General features: G+C 46.5%; 1 protein-coding gene across 2 annotated transcripts in view; it reads left to right on the top strand.

Annotated features, from left to right (window-relative positions):
• Positions 1-20264, top strand: part of MPP7 (MAGUK p55 scaffold protein 7) — a 239591-nt gene that overhangs the window by 198971 nt on the left and 20356 nt on the right. For both annotated transcript variants that reach the window (XM_051821591.3, XM_008268037.5), the window contains one exon: positions 15152-15322. In XM_051821591.3, the coding sequence (XP_051677551.1) occupies positions 15152-15322 (171 nt within the window). The remainder of the gene's footprint in view (positions 1-15151; positions 15323-20264) is intronic.

The raw sequence follows: 20264 nt of genomic DNA, 5'->3' as shown, positions 1-20264 counted from the left end.
GCTTTCCCAGGCCATAGCAGAGAGCTGGATCGGAAGTGGAGCAGCCGGGACTTGAACCAGCGCCCATGTGGGATGCCAGCACTGTAGGCAGAAGCTTAACCTACCATGCTGCAACGCTGACCCTAGATAGATTTTGAAGGTAGCACTGACAGTATTTTCAGACAAATAGGAGTATCACGATGGTGTAGACAGTATTTGGAGTTAGAAGCTGCAAGAATGGAGCTCCCATTTACTGAGACAGCAGAGACTATGGGGGTGGGGTAGAGGACGTTTAGATGTTCTGTGTGGGACACAGTGTGAGGGAGACCTAAATGGAAATGTCAGCTAGGCAGATGGGCAGACAGCCCTTGAGTTCAGGCCATCAACTTGGGCGTCGTCCACGATAGACCATACTGGAAGCCATGAAGCTGGATGAGATCCCCAGGGGGATGAGCGTAGCAACGGGTAAGAAAAGAACTCCACGTCGAGGAGGAGGAAAAGCATGTGTGTGATTTTTTCCCCGGGAGCCAAGTGAATGCAGAACCTCAAAGGAGGACGGAGTGATTGACTGTGACAGATGCTGCCGAAGGGTCCCATGGGATGCGGAGTGAGCCGTGACCACAGATATCGCGACAGGGAGCTTCCTGGAGACCTTCCTGATCAGCGTGCAGAGCTTGGTTGGCTGGAAGAGCCTTGGGCAAAAAATCCAGCACCCTTTCATGGAGAGAGAAACGAAGACTGGAAGGGTCCACAGGTGGAATTTCTTGGTGGTCATGGGAGGTCAGTTTGGGTCAAGTCCTTTGACAGGCTAGACAAGGCCACATCCTGGAAGGAAGCCTGCTTTGCTCATAGTCTGCCAGTCTTAACGTTATTCTCATCCAAAATGTAGAAACATCCAGAGTTGTGTTCAACCAAATATCTGGGCACCGTGGCCGGATAAAGTTAGCCATCACTTTCTCCTCTCCTGCTCTGAATACGTCTGTGGTAGTTATGCATTGAGGAAGAATGTTTCCTCCCAAGATCTGCCATGTCTTCCACGCCAGATGTTTCTCTCACTAAAAGAATGTGTCTCAATGGCGCAGGTCAACCAAAACGGTTATAGCATTTTGGCCTCTGCATATCACGTACAGGGGCGTAAGATTTGGGGACCCAGCAGAACCTAGGAGAGAGAACCTCCTTCCCAGGTATGTCACAGCACCTGCACGCACGCAGGTTGAACAAGAAGGAACTCTGCATAATCTTAACATGTCTGGCTCACGTAGCCAGGGTCGGCTGGCCTCTGTGCTTGGTATGTGGCCCTTTTGTCTGGTTCTAAGGCAGCTCTGGAAAACAGACAAGGGAGTGCCAGAAATTTGACTTTCTTATGAGAGCTTTCCCAAGAACTACCTAGAAAAATATCTGAGATCATGTCTTACCTTAGGGCCTTACTTTTTTTTTTTTTTAAAGAAAAAAAGATATGTATTTGAGAGGCAGAGTTACAGATAGAGAGATGGAGAGACAGAGACAAAGACCTTCCATCTGCTGGTTCACTCCCCAGTCGGCCACAACGGTCAGTGCTGGGCCAATCCAAAGCCAGGAGCCAGGAGCTTCCTCTGGGTCAGCCATGTGGGTAAAGGGGCTCAAGCATTTGGGCCAGCTTCCGCTGCTTTCCCAGGCCACAGCAGAGAGCAGGATCAGAAGAGGAGCAGCTGGGCCACGAACTGGCACCCATATGGGATGCTGGCACTGCAAATAGGGGCTTAGCCCGCTGCGCCACAGCACTGGTCCCAGACCTTACTTTTTTTTTTTTGGGGGGGGGGTATTTATTTATTTATTTGCAAGGCAGAAGGAATGAGGGTGGGGATGGAGGGGAAGTCTTCTGTCTAATGATTCACTCCCCCAGTGCCTGCCAGGAGCCAGGAGCCCCATCTGAACCTGACACAATCTAAAACCTTGTGCCTCCTAGGCACGGTAGTGGGAAGTTGCCTCAGAGGCAGAGGCAGGACGTGATCCCAGGCCCTCTGAAATGGGCCACGGGCCTCCCGGGTGGCAGCTGAGTCCCCAAGGCCACAGAGCACCTTGCCTTTGTCCATCACCTGCATCCTCGCCTTGTGTTTGGTGAGTCACAGAAGGAACAGAAGTGGTCCACCCACAGACAGATCACCCTGGCACCAAAGGGGTGGCCCCCAGAAGCCACTTGTCAGCTTGATGAAGATAGCCCATTCGTTTGCACGTTTTTTCCAAAGTATCTACAGTTCAAAAGAGCGTATGCCAGTAGCCCTTCACCCGATGGCGAGTCCTATTTATGAAAAATGTATTCTGCACCAGAATCATCTTTGGTGGACAGTCTTGGAGAGAAGTCATCTGACAATCCAAGATGTGAACGTCAGTGTTTATAAGGCGGGCACTTGAAAGCTGGGTTCAGTAAGCCATCTGATAGTGGAGAACGTGTGCGCGGCGATTCTCAGCCGACGTGTGCCACACCTCGTTTCTTGTAAGTCAGAGTTTCATCAGTGAAGAAGATGTGCCCATTATCACTCGAAAGAAGGGAGGAAGGGGGCCTGGGCCATAGAAGTTACGTGGAGTTTGCAGAAAATACTGTAATCGTAACACGAGGGGAAACTTACGCCATCCCATAAATATGAATTGCAGAAAATTACATCTTTGAAAGTGGAACCCCCATACATCAAGGGCTGCCAGTGCATAAAGGTGGTGAAGCCGTTTATTTTATGCACACACACACACGATTGGGAATAATTCAGACTCTCCTTACAGGCTCTTGAAAATTGTGTTTCGCTTTGGTGGGTGGTGAGCAGTGGTCCCTCTCTGAACGTGTAACTGCTTCTTAATTAGAACAGTCAGCTTTAAAGGTACCCCTTTTCCTACGGTGCTGCAGAATCGTCCACACGAAAAAATAATTCTTTCCTGACATGGGTGGGAATGACAGAGTGTTTTCTTCTGGTGAATTCATTAATGCAAATTTTCCCTGATTAGTTCACAAAGCACTGTTTATCAGGTATCTGTTTTCTTACCTAGTTTCTCCTTGCAACCGGTCTCCTGAAAAATCCATTTTCCTCCACTTCTGCCCTTTGCTACAGTCCTACATGCATTCCTTTAAAACAAGATCAGTTTGGGGGCTTAACGGAAGTTCAGACTGCTTTTTTCTGTGCAACTCAACAAGTGTTGACCATAAAGTTAAATAAAAAACAAACTTGTCCATGCTGTTGTTTCTCTTAACTGTACTTAGTCACCTCATCCTGTCATTCCGTTTGTTTTTTCCTAATCCTGTTCCTTATTTCTCCCTGTTCTCTTCCATTTAAGTACCATTGATCCTCAATGTGTTCTGTTTTATAAATCCGGTAAACATGTCCGTCTGCCCCGATATTTGATCTTTTTGTTCAAGAATGTGACATAGGTAAATACAGTTAGGACCAAATTGTTTGCTGTAATATTTTGTCCAAAAAAAAAAAAAAAAGTTGAGACCAAAAGAACATTTAGAAGCATTCTTTCAGAAGTGGTTCAGGCTCGTTCTTGAACAAGAAGGAACTCTGCATAATCTCAACATGTCTGGAATACTACTTGGAAATATTTTTTCTGACAGAAAAAAAAAAAGGAAAAAAACCATTCCCAGAATTATAGGTTGCACGGATGGACTCAACTTACAAAAATATATATTAAAAATTCAAATCCAATTTTCCCTTCAGTTCAGAACTGTATTTTTATGTGCAATTTTATGTGTGCATACTGTATTTTTTTGCATAATTTTGGAAGTGTAAGTAAGAATTCATTTCTTTATTAGCTGGCTGGCAGAAAATTGGATCCTAATATGGTTTCTTTTTCTCTGTTTTAATGGGGATGCTGTGCTGAGCTTTAAAAATAATTGTGAGTGGTACCAGGAGCACTTTGAAGACGTGATAATTGTTTGCCTTGGAAATTGCTGGTTAATGTCTGATGTAAGCGCCCATGGTTTCATTCCACGCTTGCTGTGGCTTTTCGTTCCTTTTCTTTGCCCTTGAGATGGGCTGAAAGATTCACGCGGGTAGATAGCATTTGGACACATCTTTATGTTTTATTGGGAGCAACTGTGTGCCACTCCAGAGATGAATTTTCTGTTAATTTGTTTAAAACACTTTTTCTCCCTTTCTCCGTAACGTGACTGTAAGCTGTGACGACGTTAGCGCGTATGTCTTTGGTGTGGTGCTTGTTTCTTTTTCCAGCCGTGCGTTTATAAGGTGAATCTAGTCAACTGAGTACCCCAGCCTGCTGAGGGTCAGTGTTGCCTTTCTGCTCCGGGTAATCCTCCTTCCACTGTCTTTGCTTAGAGAACACTTTTAAATGTTCTTAGTTATCAACTTCATGGTCTCGGGTCAATTTTGATTGATGCACTGTGGGAGCACGATTTCAATCATAATTCTGTGTTCAGAGCCTGTGGCTAGGTCATTTTTTTACTTGTTATGATCTGTGCTAACAGCAGTGGCATTATATTCGAAAGGTTTATTTTTAATAGAACTTTTCAGTGTTTTGTTGTCAGAAATCTAACATTGTCTAATAATTTCCAGCTGCTTAGTTTATATTAATGTCTACATGGTTTTTTTTTTTAATCTTAAAAAAAGTTACTTTATACTTAAAAATTCTCTTCCTTGTAACGAATAAAGAGCTTGTTGAACCAGTTAAATATTTGCCTGGTCAAACCATCCCATAGTTTAAGAAGCAAAAAATAATTTACATACACTGCTTGTGGTAGTTTTTCCAACTACAACAAAATGAAATCCACACTATGGTGTATTTAAGGTGAGAAAAAAAAGAACTTAAATATTTATTTTTAACTGCTTTTAAGATACAAGCCGTTTTCTTGACCGCTTGCATCAAATAAGCGGATTTCTTTCACAAGCAGGAGTTTTAAATAAATCCATCTCTAAGCCTGTAATTTTTGAAGTACCTGTGAGCAGTGTAATTCTGTGAAGATTCAAGATATGCACTTAAATGACATGCTGTGAACATGTCATTTAAACATAGTAAAAGCGTATTTAAACATTAGAAATGCATAGTAGCCAATGTTGTTAGGAGAGTTGATTATGTAAAAGAAATATATAGTTGAAGATGGACTCTGTGTCATCTGAAAAGTTGCAGGAGGATAATGTAATAATATCCTCTCTCTCTCTGAATCGACAGCAAGCCCCCCATTCTCTCACTTTGACACAGTTTCTGGGGCTGTCCGTGTGGGTGGTAGATTACTTTGGCTTTCTTTGAGGGTCTTTTGTGTTAATGGATATGTTTATTCATAAGATGCTAATCATGCAGTTTTTATAAAATTGGAATTTTATGAACACATGAGATCATTAAACGCGAATGCTTACATTGCAGATTTACATTGAAGTTGCTCGCAGCAGCTGAAGAATATGGCAATTAGCGACTTTCCGTTTTATTAGTTTGGTTGTCAGATTTCCAAACTCTCAAGTCCTTTTCTTTTATATTCTCCTTTCTTCGATGAAAATCCTGGATCTTTGCCCGTCTTCCATGGTCCTTGATCTGTAGCGTTCTTATCCCAACATCTCTCTCTCTCTCTCTCTCTCTCTCTCTCTCTCTAAATCATTTCAATGGTTTTGCTCTCGTTGCTTTCTTCATGTTTGGATTTATCAACTGTCTGTAAGTGTTGTAAATACGCCAGCTTGACCGTAACCGCTTCAGTGTATTCACGGCGAGAGCTTCACTCTGGGATGTAATGAACACGGGTTTCGCGCTGCCTGTCTGTGTAGCCTGGCCAATGCTCCTGCCAGCGCTGGAGATCATTTGTCACACTGCTTGTAGACTGTGGACTCCGCTTTCGTCAATTTGTAAAATAATGCGACAGGATGAAGAGTTTGAAAAATAGCACAAAGTAATTACCCACAGCCCTCTCTAACGCAACCACTATCTGTTCTTTGTCTTTCTGTATTTCTGTATCCATACCAATTTTCGCATTTGTAAAAAGTGTAAAACTCTAGTGTAAATATGATTATTATATTCTGTCTAGCTTTTCCCATTATTATATCAAATGCGTTTTCATGGTGCTATATAATATTTCAAAATTTTTATTTATTTGAAAGGGAGAGTGACAGAGAGAGAGAGACAGAGAGATTTTCCATCTATTGGTTTGTTTACCAAATACACTCAGCACAGCCTGGGCTGGGCCAGGCCAAAATCAGGAGCCTGGAACTCCATCTGGGTCTCCCACGTGGGCGGAAGGGACCCAAGCGCTTGGACTTAGCTGGGGGCCAAATCAGAATTGAAGTAGCTGGAACTAGAACCGGTGCGCCTATGGGATGTGAGCATCACCGGTGTTAGCTTAATCGAACCTCCTGCCCTGCAGCCACAACGCTGGCCAAGAAGCTTATTGTAACAATGGTAACGACGTCTTAATTTACATATATAGGTACTAACACTTCTGATGGCTGATTTTGCGCAATGTGATGTTGTGAAATAGCTTTGGACATGACCAAATCACAGTTGCCCAAATTTACTTTTTTCCTTAAATGTCAAAGTCACATCTGAATGATGAGAACACTTGCAGAAATAAACCTCATGGTCCCCATTGTGAAAACTCCTTAAAGTATTTGAGAATAGTTTTTAGTGGCCACCGGCAGATCCTCCCTCCTTCCCTCCACCCTTCCTCCCTCTCCTCCTCCCTCTCTTCCTCACTTCCCTCCTGATTAACAGGTGATACTCCTACTGTTTTCCAGGGCACACTTTCTTGATTCAGTGCATGCAAGGGTTTACTGATGACATCAGGCTGTCAGCATTTCTCTCTCTTTTTTTTTTTAATATTTATTTATGTGAAAGGCAGAGTTTCAGAGAAGCAGAGGGGGAGAGGGAGAGGGAGAGTGGGAGGGAGGGAGAGAGAGAGAGGTCTTCCATCCACTGGGTCACTCCCCAAATGGCTGCAATGGCCAGAGCTGAACTGATCCGAAGCCAGGAACCAGGAGCTTCTTCCAGGTCTCCCCTGTGGGTGCAGGGGCCCAAGTGCTTGGACCATCCTCCACTGCCTTCCCAGATGCATTCGCAGGGACTCGAACCGGCACCCATATGGGATGCTGGCGCTGCAGGCTGTGGCTTTACCTGCAATGCCAAAGCGCCAGCCCCCATGTCTTACTTCTTTGTGCCTGGAGCCCTCTCTGGCGTGTGACACAGGAGTGTGAATGCCAGTCATGCCGGAGCTATGGCGCCCTGGAACCTGTCCCTTCTGTCCGACTGTGTTTGCTGCCTGTCCTCCAGGCCCTTCTCCCCGGAGCACCTTCAGGCCAGTGGCATAGTCACACAGGTCCTTGGGTTGAAACCAGAGGACTCTAAAATAATTGTATATCATTATATTTGGGAGGGAAAAGAACCTTCTACCAGAAACAACTGCATATGTTTTTGATCCCTAAATTAAGCTACCGCTCTTCCTTGATAATTTCCCTATGAAATTATTTCTCGCAGTATCAGCAGGTGCGTCATTTTCCCACGGTGCCTCTCCATGTGTAGGCGGGCATTTCCAGGTCTCCTTGTGGCTTTGTTTTGTCGTTTACCAGTTGACCCAGACAAAGCCTTGGCAGTCATTTCTTTATGACCCCCAAAAAGGCTTCTTAACAAACACGTGGACGGTGGCTTCCTGCCTCACTGGGAATAAAGTCTTCTACACGAAGCGCTTCGAGTAGGGCCTGTTATCTAGTAAGTTCTCAGTAAATCTCCACGGCTTGTGAGAGCGTGAGTGAAACACCGCCCAGGAATAACCTTTTTACTCTGCTGAGGTCATAGGCAGCAGTCTGATAGCGAGTCCACACATGTGCATCAACCCCAAGTGGTAAAAGGGATTGTTCTCGAAGTATTGCTGGGACCACGGGGTAATTATTTAGAAAAATATCAGATTACAGCCACACTTCACGAGCTTGAGCTCATGATCGCGCATGAGTAATTCCAGATGGGATGAAAAAAATTAAGTGTAAAGCCATACAACCTCCTTTTGAAAACCTGAGAAAATGTAGGTGAGTACTGACCAGAGCTAAGGGCAGGAAAGTCCTCACAACAGTGGCAGAAGTCACAAAGGAGAGAAATTGACAAGTTCAGACTCCTAAACGTTGTCAGTTTCTTCTTGTTAAAAGTTAGCAGGGAACTTGAAAAGCTTTAAACTCTTTGGGATAAGGCAAAGACCTTGCAATGACCTGACTAAAAGAAATGTGTGTGTGTGTGTTTATGAAGATCGGAAAATGATCGAAATGTGTTAATAACAGTTTGCAGAAGAAATAAGAATTGCAAATGAGTAACCAGCATAAAAAAGAAGTTCAACCCCTCTAGCAGTGAAAATAGCAACAATGTACAACTTGTCCCTTGTCACATCACTGAAGATTTTAAAGAAGCGTGGAGCAGTCCTTTTATGAGAGATTGGTGAGCTGAGCATTGTACCTGTCCTGGGTGAAAATGGACGTTGTTATTAACCGATCCGCTAAGCACTTGGCCAAGCTGTAACTTCTGGCAGTTTGTCCTAGTGAAATAAATCATTGTGCAATGAAGCTATCTACAGAGATGTTTATTGTAGCCTTATTGAAGGAAGGAGCAAATAGCAAGCCGCGTAAATATCCCTCTTTATATTTAAAACGTGTTTTACTGTAAACAGAGTTTGCAGTTAAGAGATTCATTAACCAGTCGCCATAAACAGTGTCTGCTGGAAAACATTAGGTCAGCAGGTTCCCTTAGCGATTTGGGGCCGACCTGCAGTTCCAGTCCTAACTCTGGAGTGACTTTGCTATTGTAATAAAGTAAACGTGATATTCCTTTCAAAAACACAAATCTCTAGCAGCTGTGGGTAAGCTCCCTGGAAAAAAAAAAAAAAAAAAAAGCCTGCCTGGAAAAAAAAAAAAAGTTGAGCCAATTATAAATTACAAAAACGTGAAATAGCAGGGAAAAATGTATTTTGTGTAAAACCATTCCCTTGCTCTAAGTTGCTTTTTAATGTTCCTTTTCTTTCCTTTAGATTTTTGTGCCACAACGTAAGTAGGTTCTGGGTTCTTTTTGGATTTTATCTAAAAGAGTCCTTGCTTGCTTTCAGCTGAAGTTCATAGTTCTTTTGGTCTCCCCTTTAAAAAGGGAACCAAGTATTATGATTGAAATATCTGAAGTATAATGATCCAAGTATTATGATCAGTAGCCCCCTTTGTTTTCTGACACAGAACTTGGTCTCCTTGAAGCTCACCCTTACGTTAGCCTGGGAGTTCGGACACGTCAATCATTATTTGACTGAAGCTTGGGCGTTCCAGCCTGTGTCCTGCCTAGAAGGGCAGGCCAGCTGCAGTCCCCTCTGGCTGCCGAGAGAGAACAGAACCTTGGAAGCAGTCTGAGAACTAATCACACACAGTACTGAGGCTTTCATGCCTTTTGGTGTAACCTTTGTTCTGGCTGCTTTATCGGCTGTTCCAGGCTGCGAATTTTCCTTTCTAGTTTTCTTACTCTGTGTGTATCTGCATACATGCACCTGTGTGTCTGAATGTAAGATATGGGTATGTAACTCTAGAACGTAGCTGAGCAGAGGAATAAATAACAGATTGAGATCAGTAGGAAAGATAAGAGGGAAGGATGCTTTTTAAATATGGTCACAGAAATATCTGCCAGAAAAGGAACCGTCAAGACACACTCGATCTTCCTGTTGTCTTTTCTCTCTCTCTTTTTAAAGACTGATTTATTTATTTGAAAGAGTTTCAGAGACAGAGATAAGAGGTCTATCCATCTCCCCCAAGTGACTTCAACAGCCAGGGATGGGCCAGGCCAGAGCCAGGAGCCAGGAACTCCATCCGGGTCTCCCATGTGGATGCAGGGGCCCAAGCACTTGGACCATCTTCCACTGCTTTCCCAAGTGCATCAGCAGGGAGCTGGATCTGAAGTGGAGCAGCTGGGACTTGAACTTGCGCCCCATGGGATGCTGGCGTCGCAGGTGCTGGCCTTACCTACTGCTCCACAGTGGCAGCTCCCTATTGTATCTTTTTAAAATTCCTTACCACTTAGGCCGGCGCCGCGGCTCACTAGGCTAATCCTCCGCCTAGCGGCGCCGGCACACCGGGTTCTAGTCCCGGTCGGGGCGCCGGATTCTGTCCCAGTTGCCCCTCTTCCAGGCCAGCCCTCTGCTGTGGCCCAGGAGTGCAGTGGAGGATGGCCCAAGTGCTTGGGCCCTGCACCCCATGGGAGACCAGGAAAAGCACCTGGCTCCTGGCTCCTGCCATCGGATCGGTGCGGTGCGCCGGCCGCGGCGGCCATTGGAGGGTGAACCAACGGCAAAGGAAGACCTTTCTCTCTGTCTCTCTCTCTCACTGTCCACTCTGCCTGTCGAAAAAAAAAAAAAAAAATTCCTTACCACTTAATAAGGTGCTTCAGGCATTTAACATGTATAGCATATTTCATCTGAGCTTTAATCTTAGCATCTCGTATCTTTCATAATATTTTTATGAAAATTAAAATAGATTCAATTAAAAGTGGACTGATGAGGCTCTTAGTTCAGTTCCTCTGTTTCTTGCTAGACACAGTTTCTGAGATTCCCCCGGCCACACAGCTGACAGATCAGCAAGGAAGCGTAGGTGCTGGACCAGACCGCCTGCCCCTCTCTCGCCGGTGACCAGGCAGCCACCTGCCTGCCTCTCTTGTTTCATAACCCAAGGATGAGGGGCTGAAGCTGGGGACCTACGTGGACTGCATGTGGTTGGTGGTTGCTACTGCGAAACTGCCGGGGATGAGTGCGTGAGTGACAGGTGCCACCTGTGCCCACGCTGAGGGGCCAGCCTGGTGACGTCCAGAGCTCCACCCAGCTCTAAGGCAGTCACCGGCACACTGCTCGGTCCTGCCATCTGCCTCTGAGAGTGTTGACTTGGGAAGGTGCAAAATGTGTCCTGCCTGCTTTGTTGCAATTTGAACGAGACAGGAATGACCATGTGGGTTTTTGTCACTGGGTGCTTAAATTCCAGTTGGTCAGCTTGCGGGTGAGCACCTGCTCTGTACAGAGCCCTGGATGGCTGACATCAAGCCATTGTTTAGGGCACGGTCCCCATCTGGGACAACGTCACCTCACTTCAGAAACCTCAGTACCGTCTCTCTCTTCCCTGCTCTGTCATTTATGATGAAAGGAGAAGCACCAGTGTGTTGCCAACATGCAGGCATTGTGATTCTGGGTTCAGCTGGGATTTGCTGGTGAGGAATCTTTCGGGTTTTCACTGTCGGACGTTATTTGCTTTGGACGACACATTTATGTCCCTGCTCCATCTGTTCCTGTGCCAAGAATCTGTAGCTCTGTAGTGAGCTGAGGAAACACTCCCTCAGACCTCCATCACAAGGAATACTCGTAAAGGAGTTTATATATCTTTTTTTAAAGATTTTATTTATTTATTTGAGAGGTAGAGTTATAGACAGGCAGAGGGAGGGGCAGAGAGAAAGGCCTTCCATCCGCTGGTTCACTCCCCAAATGGCCACAGCAGCCTAAGCTGGGCCCATTTGGAGCCAGGAGCCAGGAGCTTCTTCAGGGTCTCCCACCTGGGTGCAGGGGCCCAAGCACTTAGGCCACCCTCCACTGCTTTCCCAGGCCCATCATCAGGGAGCTGGATCGGAAGTGGAGCAGCCGGGACTAGAACCAGCTCCCATATGGGATGCCAGCACCGCAGGCGAGGCTTGGCCTATGAAGCCACAACACCAGCACAGGAGTTTATATTTCTAGCCGCGTATCCTATAATTAACTTCCAGGAGGCATGAGCCATGCACCTGATATTAGAACATTCTAGCTTTTCTAATTAGAACAAAAATAATTAACATTCATAGAACTTAGAAAATCTGCATGAGAATAATGAAGAGGTTGATTCAGGGGTCCAAGTGATGATAGATTATAATAGTTGGTTATTTTATGATACTGTCTATACTTATATCAAACCAAGCTAAAATGATTAAATTATTAGGTAGTTTAAACAACATATTTTTATCAGTCTAAAATCACACAAAATATTAGGGCAGTGGATTATGTGAGTTGTAACTTTATTTAAATTTGAACTACTATTTAAGGGATGACTATTCACAACTAGTTTATAGGAAATGAAGGTCAATGATTTCAGAGAGGCTGATGAGGCAGGAACAAATCTAGGGAAACATTAGTCCCATCTATTGAAAAGTCAGTTTACAGAGCTGGTAAGTAGCTTTGTTTATTGAAAATGTGCCTCTAGGGGCTGGTGCCTTGGCATAGTAGGTAAAGCCTCCGCCTGTGGAGCCTGCATCCCATATGGGCACCAGTTCAAGTCCCAGCTGCTCCACTTCCGATCCAGCTCTCTGCTAACTTGCCTGGGAAAGCAGTAGAAGATGGCCCAAGTCCTTGGGCACCTGTACCCGTGTGGGAGACCCTGAAAAAGGTCCTGGCTTCTGGCCTCGGATGGGCCCAGATCAGGCTGTTGCAGCCATTTGGAGAGTGAACTAGCAGATGGAAGACCTCTCTCTCCTTTTCTGTGTCTGTAACTCTGTCTCTCAAATAAATAAATAATCTTTAAAAAGGAAAAAAGGGGGAAAAGTATCCCTATCACTTTATATTTTATTAGTCACAGGCATTTTATTAATCGTTCTTCACAGAGTATTAGTAGCGATATGATATATATTAACTCCTTGGAATTAACATACTTTTATTATATTGAGTGGGCTTTCTGAGGAAATAACTAAAAGAATGGCAGATGTGGGGTCTGGGGCCAAACCAGAGCTCTGTCACACTGCATTGGAGCCTGGGCCAGCCGTCGGGAGTGAGAGAGCTGGGTGCAGAGGTGGCTGGGGACAGCTGAAGTCCCAGGAGACACCTGTCTTCGGGGTAATGGCCTGCAGATCTCGCTGCCTCTTGCGTGCTGTGGTGAAGACTCCGGGGCAGGAGGGGAACTTCCCCATGTCCTAGAAAACACGAGGAACAGCGGAACTTTCCCCCGTCCTTACCCAGGAGCTGGAACCCTTGCTATAGAGACCCCGGTGTGTCTCATTCCTGGGCCGCTTCACGTGTTTTTCTTCAGACTGCAGATCTGGGGCCACCCCTTTCCTTGTTTCAAATCTTTTCCCAATAATCTTTGCCCTCAAATAACTCCAGTATCCCTTCCAAGTCAGAATAACTCTTGGAAGGCTGTAAAAATGCATTATCAGATGAATTTTATCACTCCATTCTTAAGATCTTAACTGATTTTCATTAAACTCTGAATCCCTAAGCTGAGCTGTCTAACTCTGTGTTTAGTCACTGATAATTTTTTTTTTAAAACATAATTGCTGGGGCCGGCACTGTGGCGCAGTGGGTAAAGCCGCCACCTGCAGGGCCAGCATCCCACATGGGCGCCGGTTCAAGTCCCGGCTGCTCCACTTCCAATCCAGCTCTCTTCTATGGCCTGGGAAAGCAGTAGAAGATGGCCCAAGTCCTTGGGCCTCTGCACCTACATGGGAGACCTGGAGGAAGCTCCTGGCTCCTGGCTTTGGATCAGCGCAGCTCTGGCCATTGCGGCCATTTGGGGAGTGAACCAGTGGATGGAAGACTTTCTCTCTGCCTCTCCTTCTCTCTCTGTGTAACTCTTTCAAATAAATGAATCTTTAAAAAAAATTGCTTTTATTTTAAGTTTTATTAATTTCTCAAGTCAGTGGTAATAGTCACTATATTCATAGTTCCTAAAATTCACACATGTCTGTTCTAATGGTTTTTTCATTTCATTATAAAATACCTCAATTTTGCTTTTTTTAAAAAAAAATTTATCTTATTTAAAAGGCAGAGTAACAGAGAGGGAGGGAGACAGATTTTTCCATCCTCTGATTCACTCCCCAAATGCCCATGACGGGTGGGCCTCTGGAACTCCCATCAGACTCCCCCATGTGGGTGGTGGGGCCCGGGTACATGGACCATCTTCTGCTGCTTTCCCAGGAGTACCAGCAGGAGGTGGATCGGAAGCAGAGCAGCCAGAACTCGAAGCATCGCTCCAGTGTGGGATGCCAGCGTTGCAGGTGGCAGCTTAAGGTGCTGCTCCACAACTGGCACTAAGATGTCTTGCCTTTCTAAGACACTTTTATACCTAGCCAGTTTAACCCATATTCTTCCTAAAGAGAATATCCATTTATATATTTAAACATGTGCTTGCATATTATTTTATACTATGGTGCTGACATAGAATATAGATTCCATGTTTGAATAAGCACACTGTCTTCTCCTTGAAGTCTGGATTTGGAGCAAGTCTAAGTGTTAGGTGGAGAACTGATTGGCCCTGCTTCCTGAGTGCTTGATTGGCGTGTGTGATAATCCCCAGTCTTCTAGAAAGGAAATGAAACCAGAACGAGGCAGTAGCCAGCGGCACAAAAGACAATGAAATGGAGTTGACTGAGAAGAGAAACTTTAGCCTAAACTTAAGTACACACTAAATGACAGCTTAGGAGGGTTCTTTGCACAGACATGAAGTATACTTAAGTCTTTAAAATGGGAAAATGTAGCATAACCTGTGGATGGGCACACAGTGGAGACTGTGAAAGCTAGTTCTTCTTCATTGCAAATGCTTTAGATAATGAAAACAGAATTTCCGTGGGAGATAGTGAACCTGGCTCGGTTGGTTAGCCCTTCGCTGGGAATCCCATCAGAGTGGAGTGACTTCAGAGTTGCCCGCTGAGCCTGGTTCTCAGCCCAGCCCACACCGTGAGTTCCCTGATTTAGTTTGCTTTTCATTTAACAGTAGATGCTGTCTGTGCCACAGGTGTGTGTTTAGGTTATGCTTCAAATATTGATGCATGGGAGAATTTGTCATTTACATCTACAATGCTTTTATGGTGTCTTTAATTTTTTGAAAGTGTGTTCACCAATCCACAGTGAATATATTGGTGACTTCTGAGTGATTCTGCTTTATTATGGTTTCTTTATGATTTCTGAAAAGAATTCTTTATGACCTAGAACCAAATAAATATATATTATTCCAGGTATAAAAATTAAATATTAAATAGATATTTCTCTTACAAATGGCTGTCTTAAAAAGAAAAAAAAAATGCTGTCTTAAGAAATTGTGTACAATTTTTTTTTCTCTTGATGAATGCACTTATAATAGTGTTATAATGAATAAAATCTAACCTAGCTCTGAGAGGTTTTTTTTTTTTAATTTTTGCTTTTGGGGTTTTTTTTTGGGAGGTGGGGTTATTACACAATATATATTTCTCTCTTCTGTATTTGCAGCCGGCTTTCGAAGAAGCTTCCGGCTTAGTAGAAAAGATAAGAAAACAAACAAGTCCATGTATGAGTGCAAGAAGAGCGAACAGTACGACACAGCTGACGTGCCCACCTACGAGGAGGTGACGCCATACCGGAGACAAACTCACGAGAAATACCGGCTGGTCGTCTTGGTTGGTGAGTGCCGGCTTTCGCGTGTAAGTCTGAGTGACACACTGAGGGTCCAGCTTCAAGGTGCATGCTACCTGTGGCTTTCAAGCTGCAAGTCGCTCATCTTAAAGGCCTTTGTCCAGCCTGCACAGTGCAGTCTCCTGGCCTTTGGTGCTTGCAGGTCATGCAGAGACTTTAAGTCGTCCATGAAGAATGGATGCTGGTGGCACCTTCATGGGGCCCATGTAGGAGAGGGGACAGCAAAAACACTGTGCCTCTCTCAAGCCTCTGGTCCCAAGCAGTTTGCATAGGGGGGACTCACCTGGGCTCCCTGTGGCACTGAGACCTTCAGCACAATGAGCTGTCACGGTAGTCCTCCGGTATCTCCGGCTGCGCAGTCACTTGATGAAGCTGCATTAGGTAGTTAGGAAATGCGAGTCGGGGTGGGCATTGGTCCTGTAGCTTAGGACGCCCATGTCTCATCGTCGAGTGCCCGAGTTCTTGGCTACAGCTTCCTGCTAATGCAGACCTTAGGAGTCCGTGGTGATTGACAGCTCAAATACTTGGATTCCTGCCACCCACATGGGAGACCTGGATTGGGTTCCTGGCTCCTGAAAAAGCCTAGAGCTGGGGATGGTTGCAGGTGTTTGGGAAGTGGACCAGTGGACAGGGAGTAGCACAGGCTCTCCCTCTCTTTTTCTGTCTCTCAACTAAATAAGTAGACGTGTCAGTCGGTTTGACTCCCATTAACATCCCAAGCTTCCCCCTTGTCCAGCCTTCACAGATGTGGACAATCTCAGGCTTCCCCCGCCCTTGTTGCTCCTGTAAACGTGTGGTAAGAGATCCCAGCTCCCAGGACCAAAGCCAGTGACTTAAAGCAAAGGGTCATAATGCCTCCTGTTCACTGCTCTTTTTACCGGGGTGGCGAATGTCCTGCCCACGGGCCATATGCGGTCCTCAGAATCATTTTGTCTAACTGCCAAGGCAACCACGGGCAGGACTCGAAACTGAATGAATCTACAGCATGCTAAATTTTTTTAAGACTTATTTTATTTATTTGAAAGACAGTTAGAGAAGTAGAGACAGAGAGAGAGGTCTTCCATCTGCTGGTTCACTCCCAAGATGGCTGCAACAGCCGGAGCTGCGCTGATCCAAAGCCAGGAGTCAGGAGCTTCTTCCGGGTCTCCCATGTGGGTGCAGGGGCCCAAGGACTTGGGCCATCTTCTACTGCACTCCCAGGCCATAGCAGAGAGCTGGATCGGAAGAGGAACATCCGGGACTAGAACCGGTGCCCATATGGGATGCCAGCGCTTCAGGCCAGGGCGTTAACCTACTGTGCCACAGCGCCGGCCCCAGCATGCTAATTTTTAAGTTGACAATTGTGTGGGGGCCCGTGAATGATGTTGGCAGTATGCAGATGGCCACCCCTGCTTTATAAACCCGACGGCAGTCAAGTGGAAGGAGTCCTTTGAGAGGCTGCAGCACGTGGTGTCCATTTAAATAGACGGTTGGGGATTCCCACATCTTTCTGCACGGGAGGTGGTTGGTGGCGCCAGCAGCTGCTGGCATGGCTTGCATGATTCAGAAGTGTGGGTTCACACACACACATCCAAAGGAGATTCAGAATGCGCTGTAGCTGCAGGGTCCAGGTCTCCCCAGACCTCCCCTGCTGAATATTCCCATAGGTGCATTTGTTTGCATGGACCTTGCAGTGCCCGGCTCCCAAATAGCAGTGCACACATTCCCAGGCTCACGCACACGACCAGTGGCCATTGCATTAGAAGTCATCTGGACAGTGGGGTGGGCATTTGGCCTGGCAGTAAAACTTCTCACCAAGAAGCCCACATCCCACCCTGGAACGCCTTGGCTGGATGCCTGGCTCCAGGTTCCTGCCACTGTGCACCTTGGAAGGCACTAGGTGATGGTGACTTGGGTGGCTGTGTTCCTGCCACCCACGTGGGAGACCTAGATTGTGTTCTGGCCATTGCAGGCATTTGAGGAGTGAACACGGCAAATGGGAGAGGTGTGTGTGTGTGAGTGTGACTGTCACTCTGCCTCACAAGAAAGATACTTCTAAAAGTCAAGTTACTGTTTAGCTTGGTTTAATCATATGCACTTGGGCTGTCACATTTCCCTTTGCCCTTGACCTTGGGTCCCTGACATCTGAATGGAATAGGAACTTGTTTGTGGCAAAGAGCCTCTCTTTTCCATCAGGCCATTCCTCCCTCCTCTCACTGGATTCTTATACTCCCAGCAGGACCCTAAAGTGATGTACGTCCCACTCCAGCTGCTGCCCTTCCCCGACTGCTGTGTGGATTCCTTAGGTTTCCATGTCCTGCTTCTCAGAGAATCCCTGTGATCTCCCAACATGAGCAGGACCCTCAGCCCCCGGGTCAGTCCATCAAGCTTGCAGCCTCTCCCCCTGACCCCTACCCCGCTGTTCAGGCACGACCCCTCACTGTTCGTTCAAGGCCCCAGTGAGTTCCTAGAGCGTTCTAGGCAGATGGTCTCAGTCCAGCTCGCTCAGATCCGCCCACGTTTTCCACTGCCTGCCGGGGGTGAGTCTGCCATCACCGGGAAGCGCTCTGTGCTCCATCTGTTTGCTGTGTCCTTGGAGTTCAGAGAAGGCCTCTCAGGATCCACAGGCAGAAGCACTCTTGGAGAGGACGCAGTGGGCAGCGCCCCTGCCCTGCTCACAGACCTCCAGCCCCACCTCTAGGGCTACGCAGTTTTTACCTGTATTATGCTCACTGTGGATGTCTTTAATCCACAGTTTCTGATGGAATCAACAGCCTGGCTTTTTTTGGCGGGGGAGGGGCAGGGTGGCAGTGAGTCTGCGCTTCCTCCACGTCCCCAGGTGATATTGAGCTGCTGGGCAGAGGGACTGGGGAGTGTGTTTGGCTTTTGAGCCATTGCCGCTGGTTGTAGCACTGATGTCCATAGGTGCCAGGCTGTGCACACAGGCAGTGCCTTGTTGCTGTCTGACTTGGTGGTAGTGAACTGGCTGCAGCAGCGTACTTTGGCTTTTTGCTTCCCTTGGCGTTACATTTCAATGCTGGGCTTTCTCATGCATGTGTTACAGTGATGGCTTAACCACTGGGGGCGTAGCGGTTCAGGTACCTCTTGGGACAGCCACATCTCCCACTGGAGGGCTGGGTTTCAGTCCTGGCTCTACCAGATTCAGGCTTCCTGCTGGGTGCACCCTGGGAGGCAGCAGGCGATGGGTGCTCCTCATGTGGGAAACCTAGATTGGATTCCTTAGTCTCAGCTGTTTAGGGGAGTGAACTGGCAAATGGGACCCCTCTCTGTCCCTGCCTCTCAAACAAATACATAAAAACTTTAAAAAAAAAAAAAACCCTCACTTTTAATTGTATCTTAATTGGATATTGTGGATTTGCTCAACGATTTATGCTTTTTAGCCATTATTCTGAAATTTCTATAAGAAAAATTAACTTCCAAGCCCATGAGAGTATTTCAGGCATGGAAAGCCAAGACACTCTGGCAAAAGATCTCTGTGAGTGAGATCTCAGTGGAAAGAACAGGTCTTCAAAGAAGGAGGTACCTTTCTCTGAAGGGAGGAGAGAACCTCCACTTTGACTATGACCTTGTCTAAACAAGATAAGAGTCGGAGAACTCAAGGGGCTTCCATAGCCTTGGAAACTCATGACTGGAGCATAGGGAGATTACTTCCTCTGGAACTCTTTAAGCCCCTGACACTCTGCTTCCCTATTCATGAGCAGTATTTCTCAAGTTCATACAATTGCTTTAAAACATAAAGGACTTAATAACAAGTGCTGGTTTTGTTCTTTTTCTTGTGTTAGTAACACAGCTGAACAGTGGCTCCTGTGTCTTTCTAGGAAGGGCAGAGAAAGAAAAGCAGGGAAACGTGTCCTAAATCCAGCACCCCCCAGCCCCATGCCACGGGTTGGCCAGTAGGGGGCAAGCTTCTGCCCCACCCACTCCGTGGCAGAGAGAGAGAGAGAGAAGTCTTCCATCTGCCTGTTCACTCCCCAGATGGCTGCAGTGGCCCAGGTTAGGCCGAAGTCAGAAACCAGGAGCTCCATCCCGTGTGGGTGGCAGAGGCCCAGGCACTTGGGGCATCTGCTGCTGCTTTCCCAGACTCATTAGCAAGAAGCTGGTTCAGAAATGAAGCAGCCAGGACTTGAACTGGGCCCCAAATGGGGTGCTGGCATTGCAGGCAGCAGCTCTCCCCACTAGGCCACATCGCAGGCCCCCTGATTTGATTTTGTCTGGTGTTCTCAAAGCTGCCGGAAGCAATGCTCATCTTGAAATTGGAAGAGAAACGTGCCTGGGGAGGTACGGAGTATTGGTCTTTCCTGCCGATACCATAATACCACATGGTTCTTGTTGGGTTTAATGCCGAAGAAATGAAAGCAGATCAAGTTAGCATAATTAGCATAACTGGTGCTTCCTGAGGAATATTTTTCTCCTATTATGAAAGCAACAGGGGCTCGTGTTATGTCGCAGGGTGTGAAGCTGCCACCTACAACGCCAGAATCCCATGCTGGAGCACTGGTTTCAGTCCCGGCTGCTCAACTTCTCATCTGACTCCCTGCTAATGCACCTGGGAAAGGAGCAGATGAGGCCCAAGGGCTTGGGCCCCTGCCACCCACGTGGGAAACCCAGATGAAATTCCAGACTCCTGGCTTCAGCCTGGCCCAGCCCTGGCTGTTGCAGCCGTTTGGAGAGTGAACCAGCAGATGGAAGATCTCTTTCTCTCTCCCTGTCTCTCTGGATCACCCTTTCTTTCTATAATGCTGACTTTCAAATAAAGTAAAGTAATTTTGTTAAATATTTATTTGAAAGATGAGTTACAGAGAGAAATAGAGACAGAGAGAGAGGTCTTCCATTTGCTGGTTCACTCCCCAGATGGCCGCAACGGCCGGAGCTGTGCTGATCCAAAGCCAGGAGCCAGGAGCTTCTTCCGGGTCTCCCACGTGGGTGCAGG

This window comes from Oryctolagus cuniculus, chromosome 13 (genome assembly GCF_051225735.1).
Source record: "Oryctolagus cuniculus isolate XC-2025 breed Fujian yellow rabbit chromosome 13, ASM5122573v1, whole genome shotgun sequence".
In the NCBI taxonomy this organism is placed as follows: domain Eukaryota; kingdom Metazoa; phylum Chordata; class Mammalia; order Lagomorpha; family Leporidae; genus Oryctolagus; species Oryctolagus cuniculus.
The sequence above is the reverse complement of the archived record's forward strand: the minus strand, read 5'-3'. Positions and strand labels throughout refer to the sequence as shown.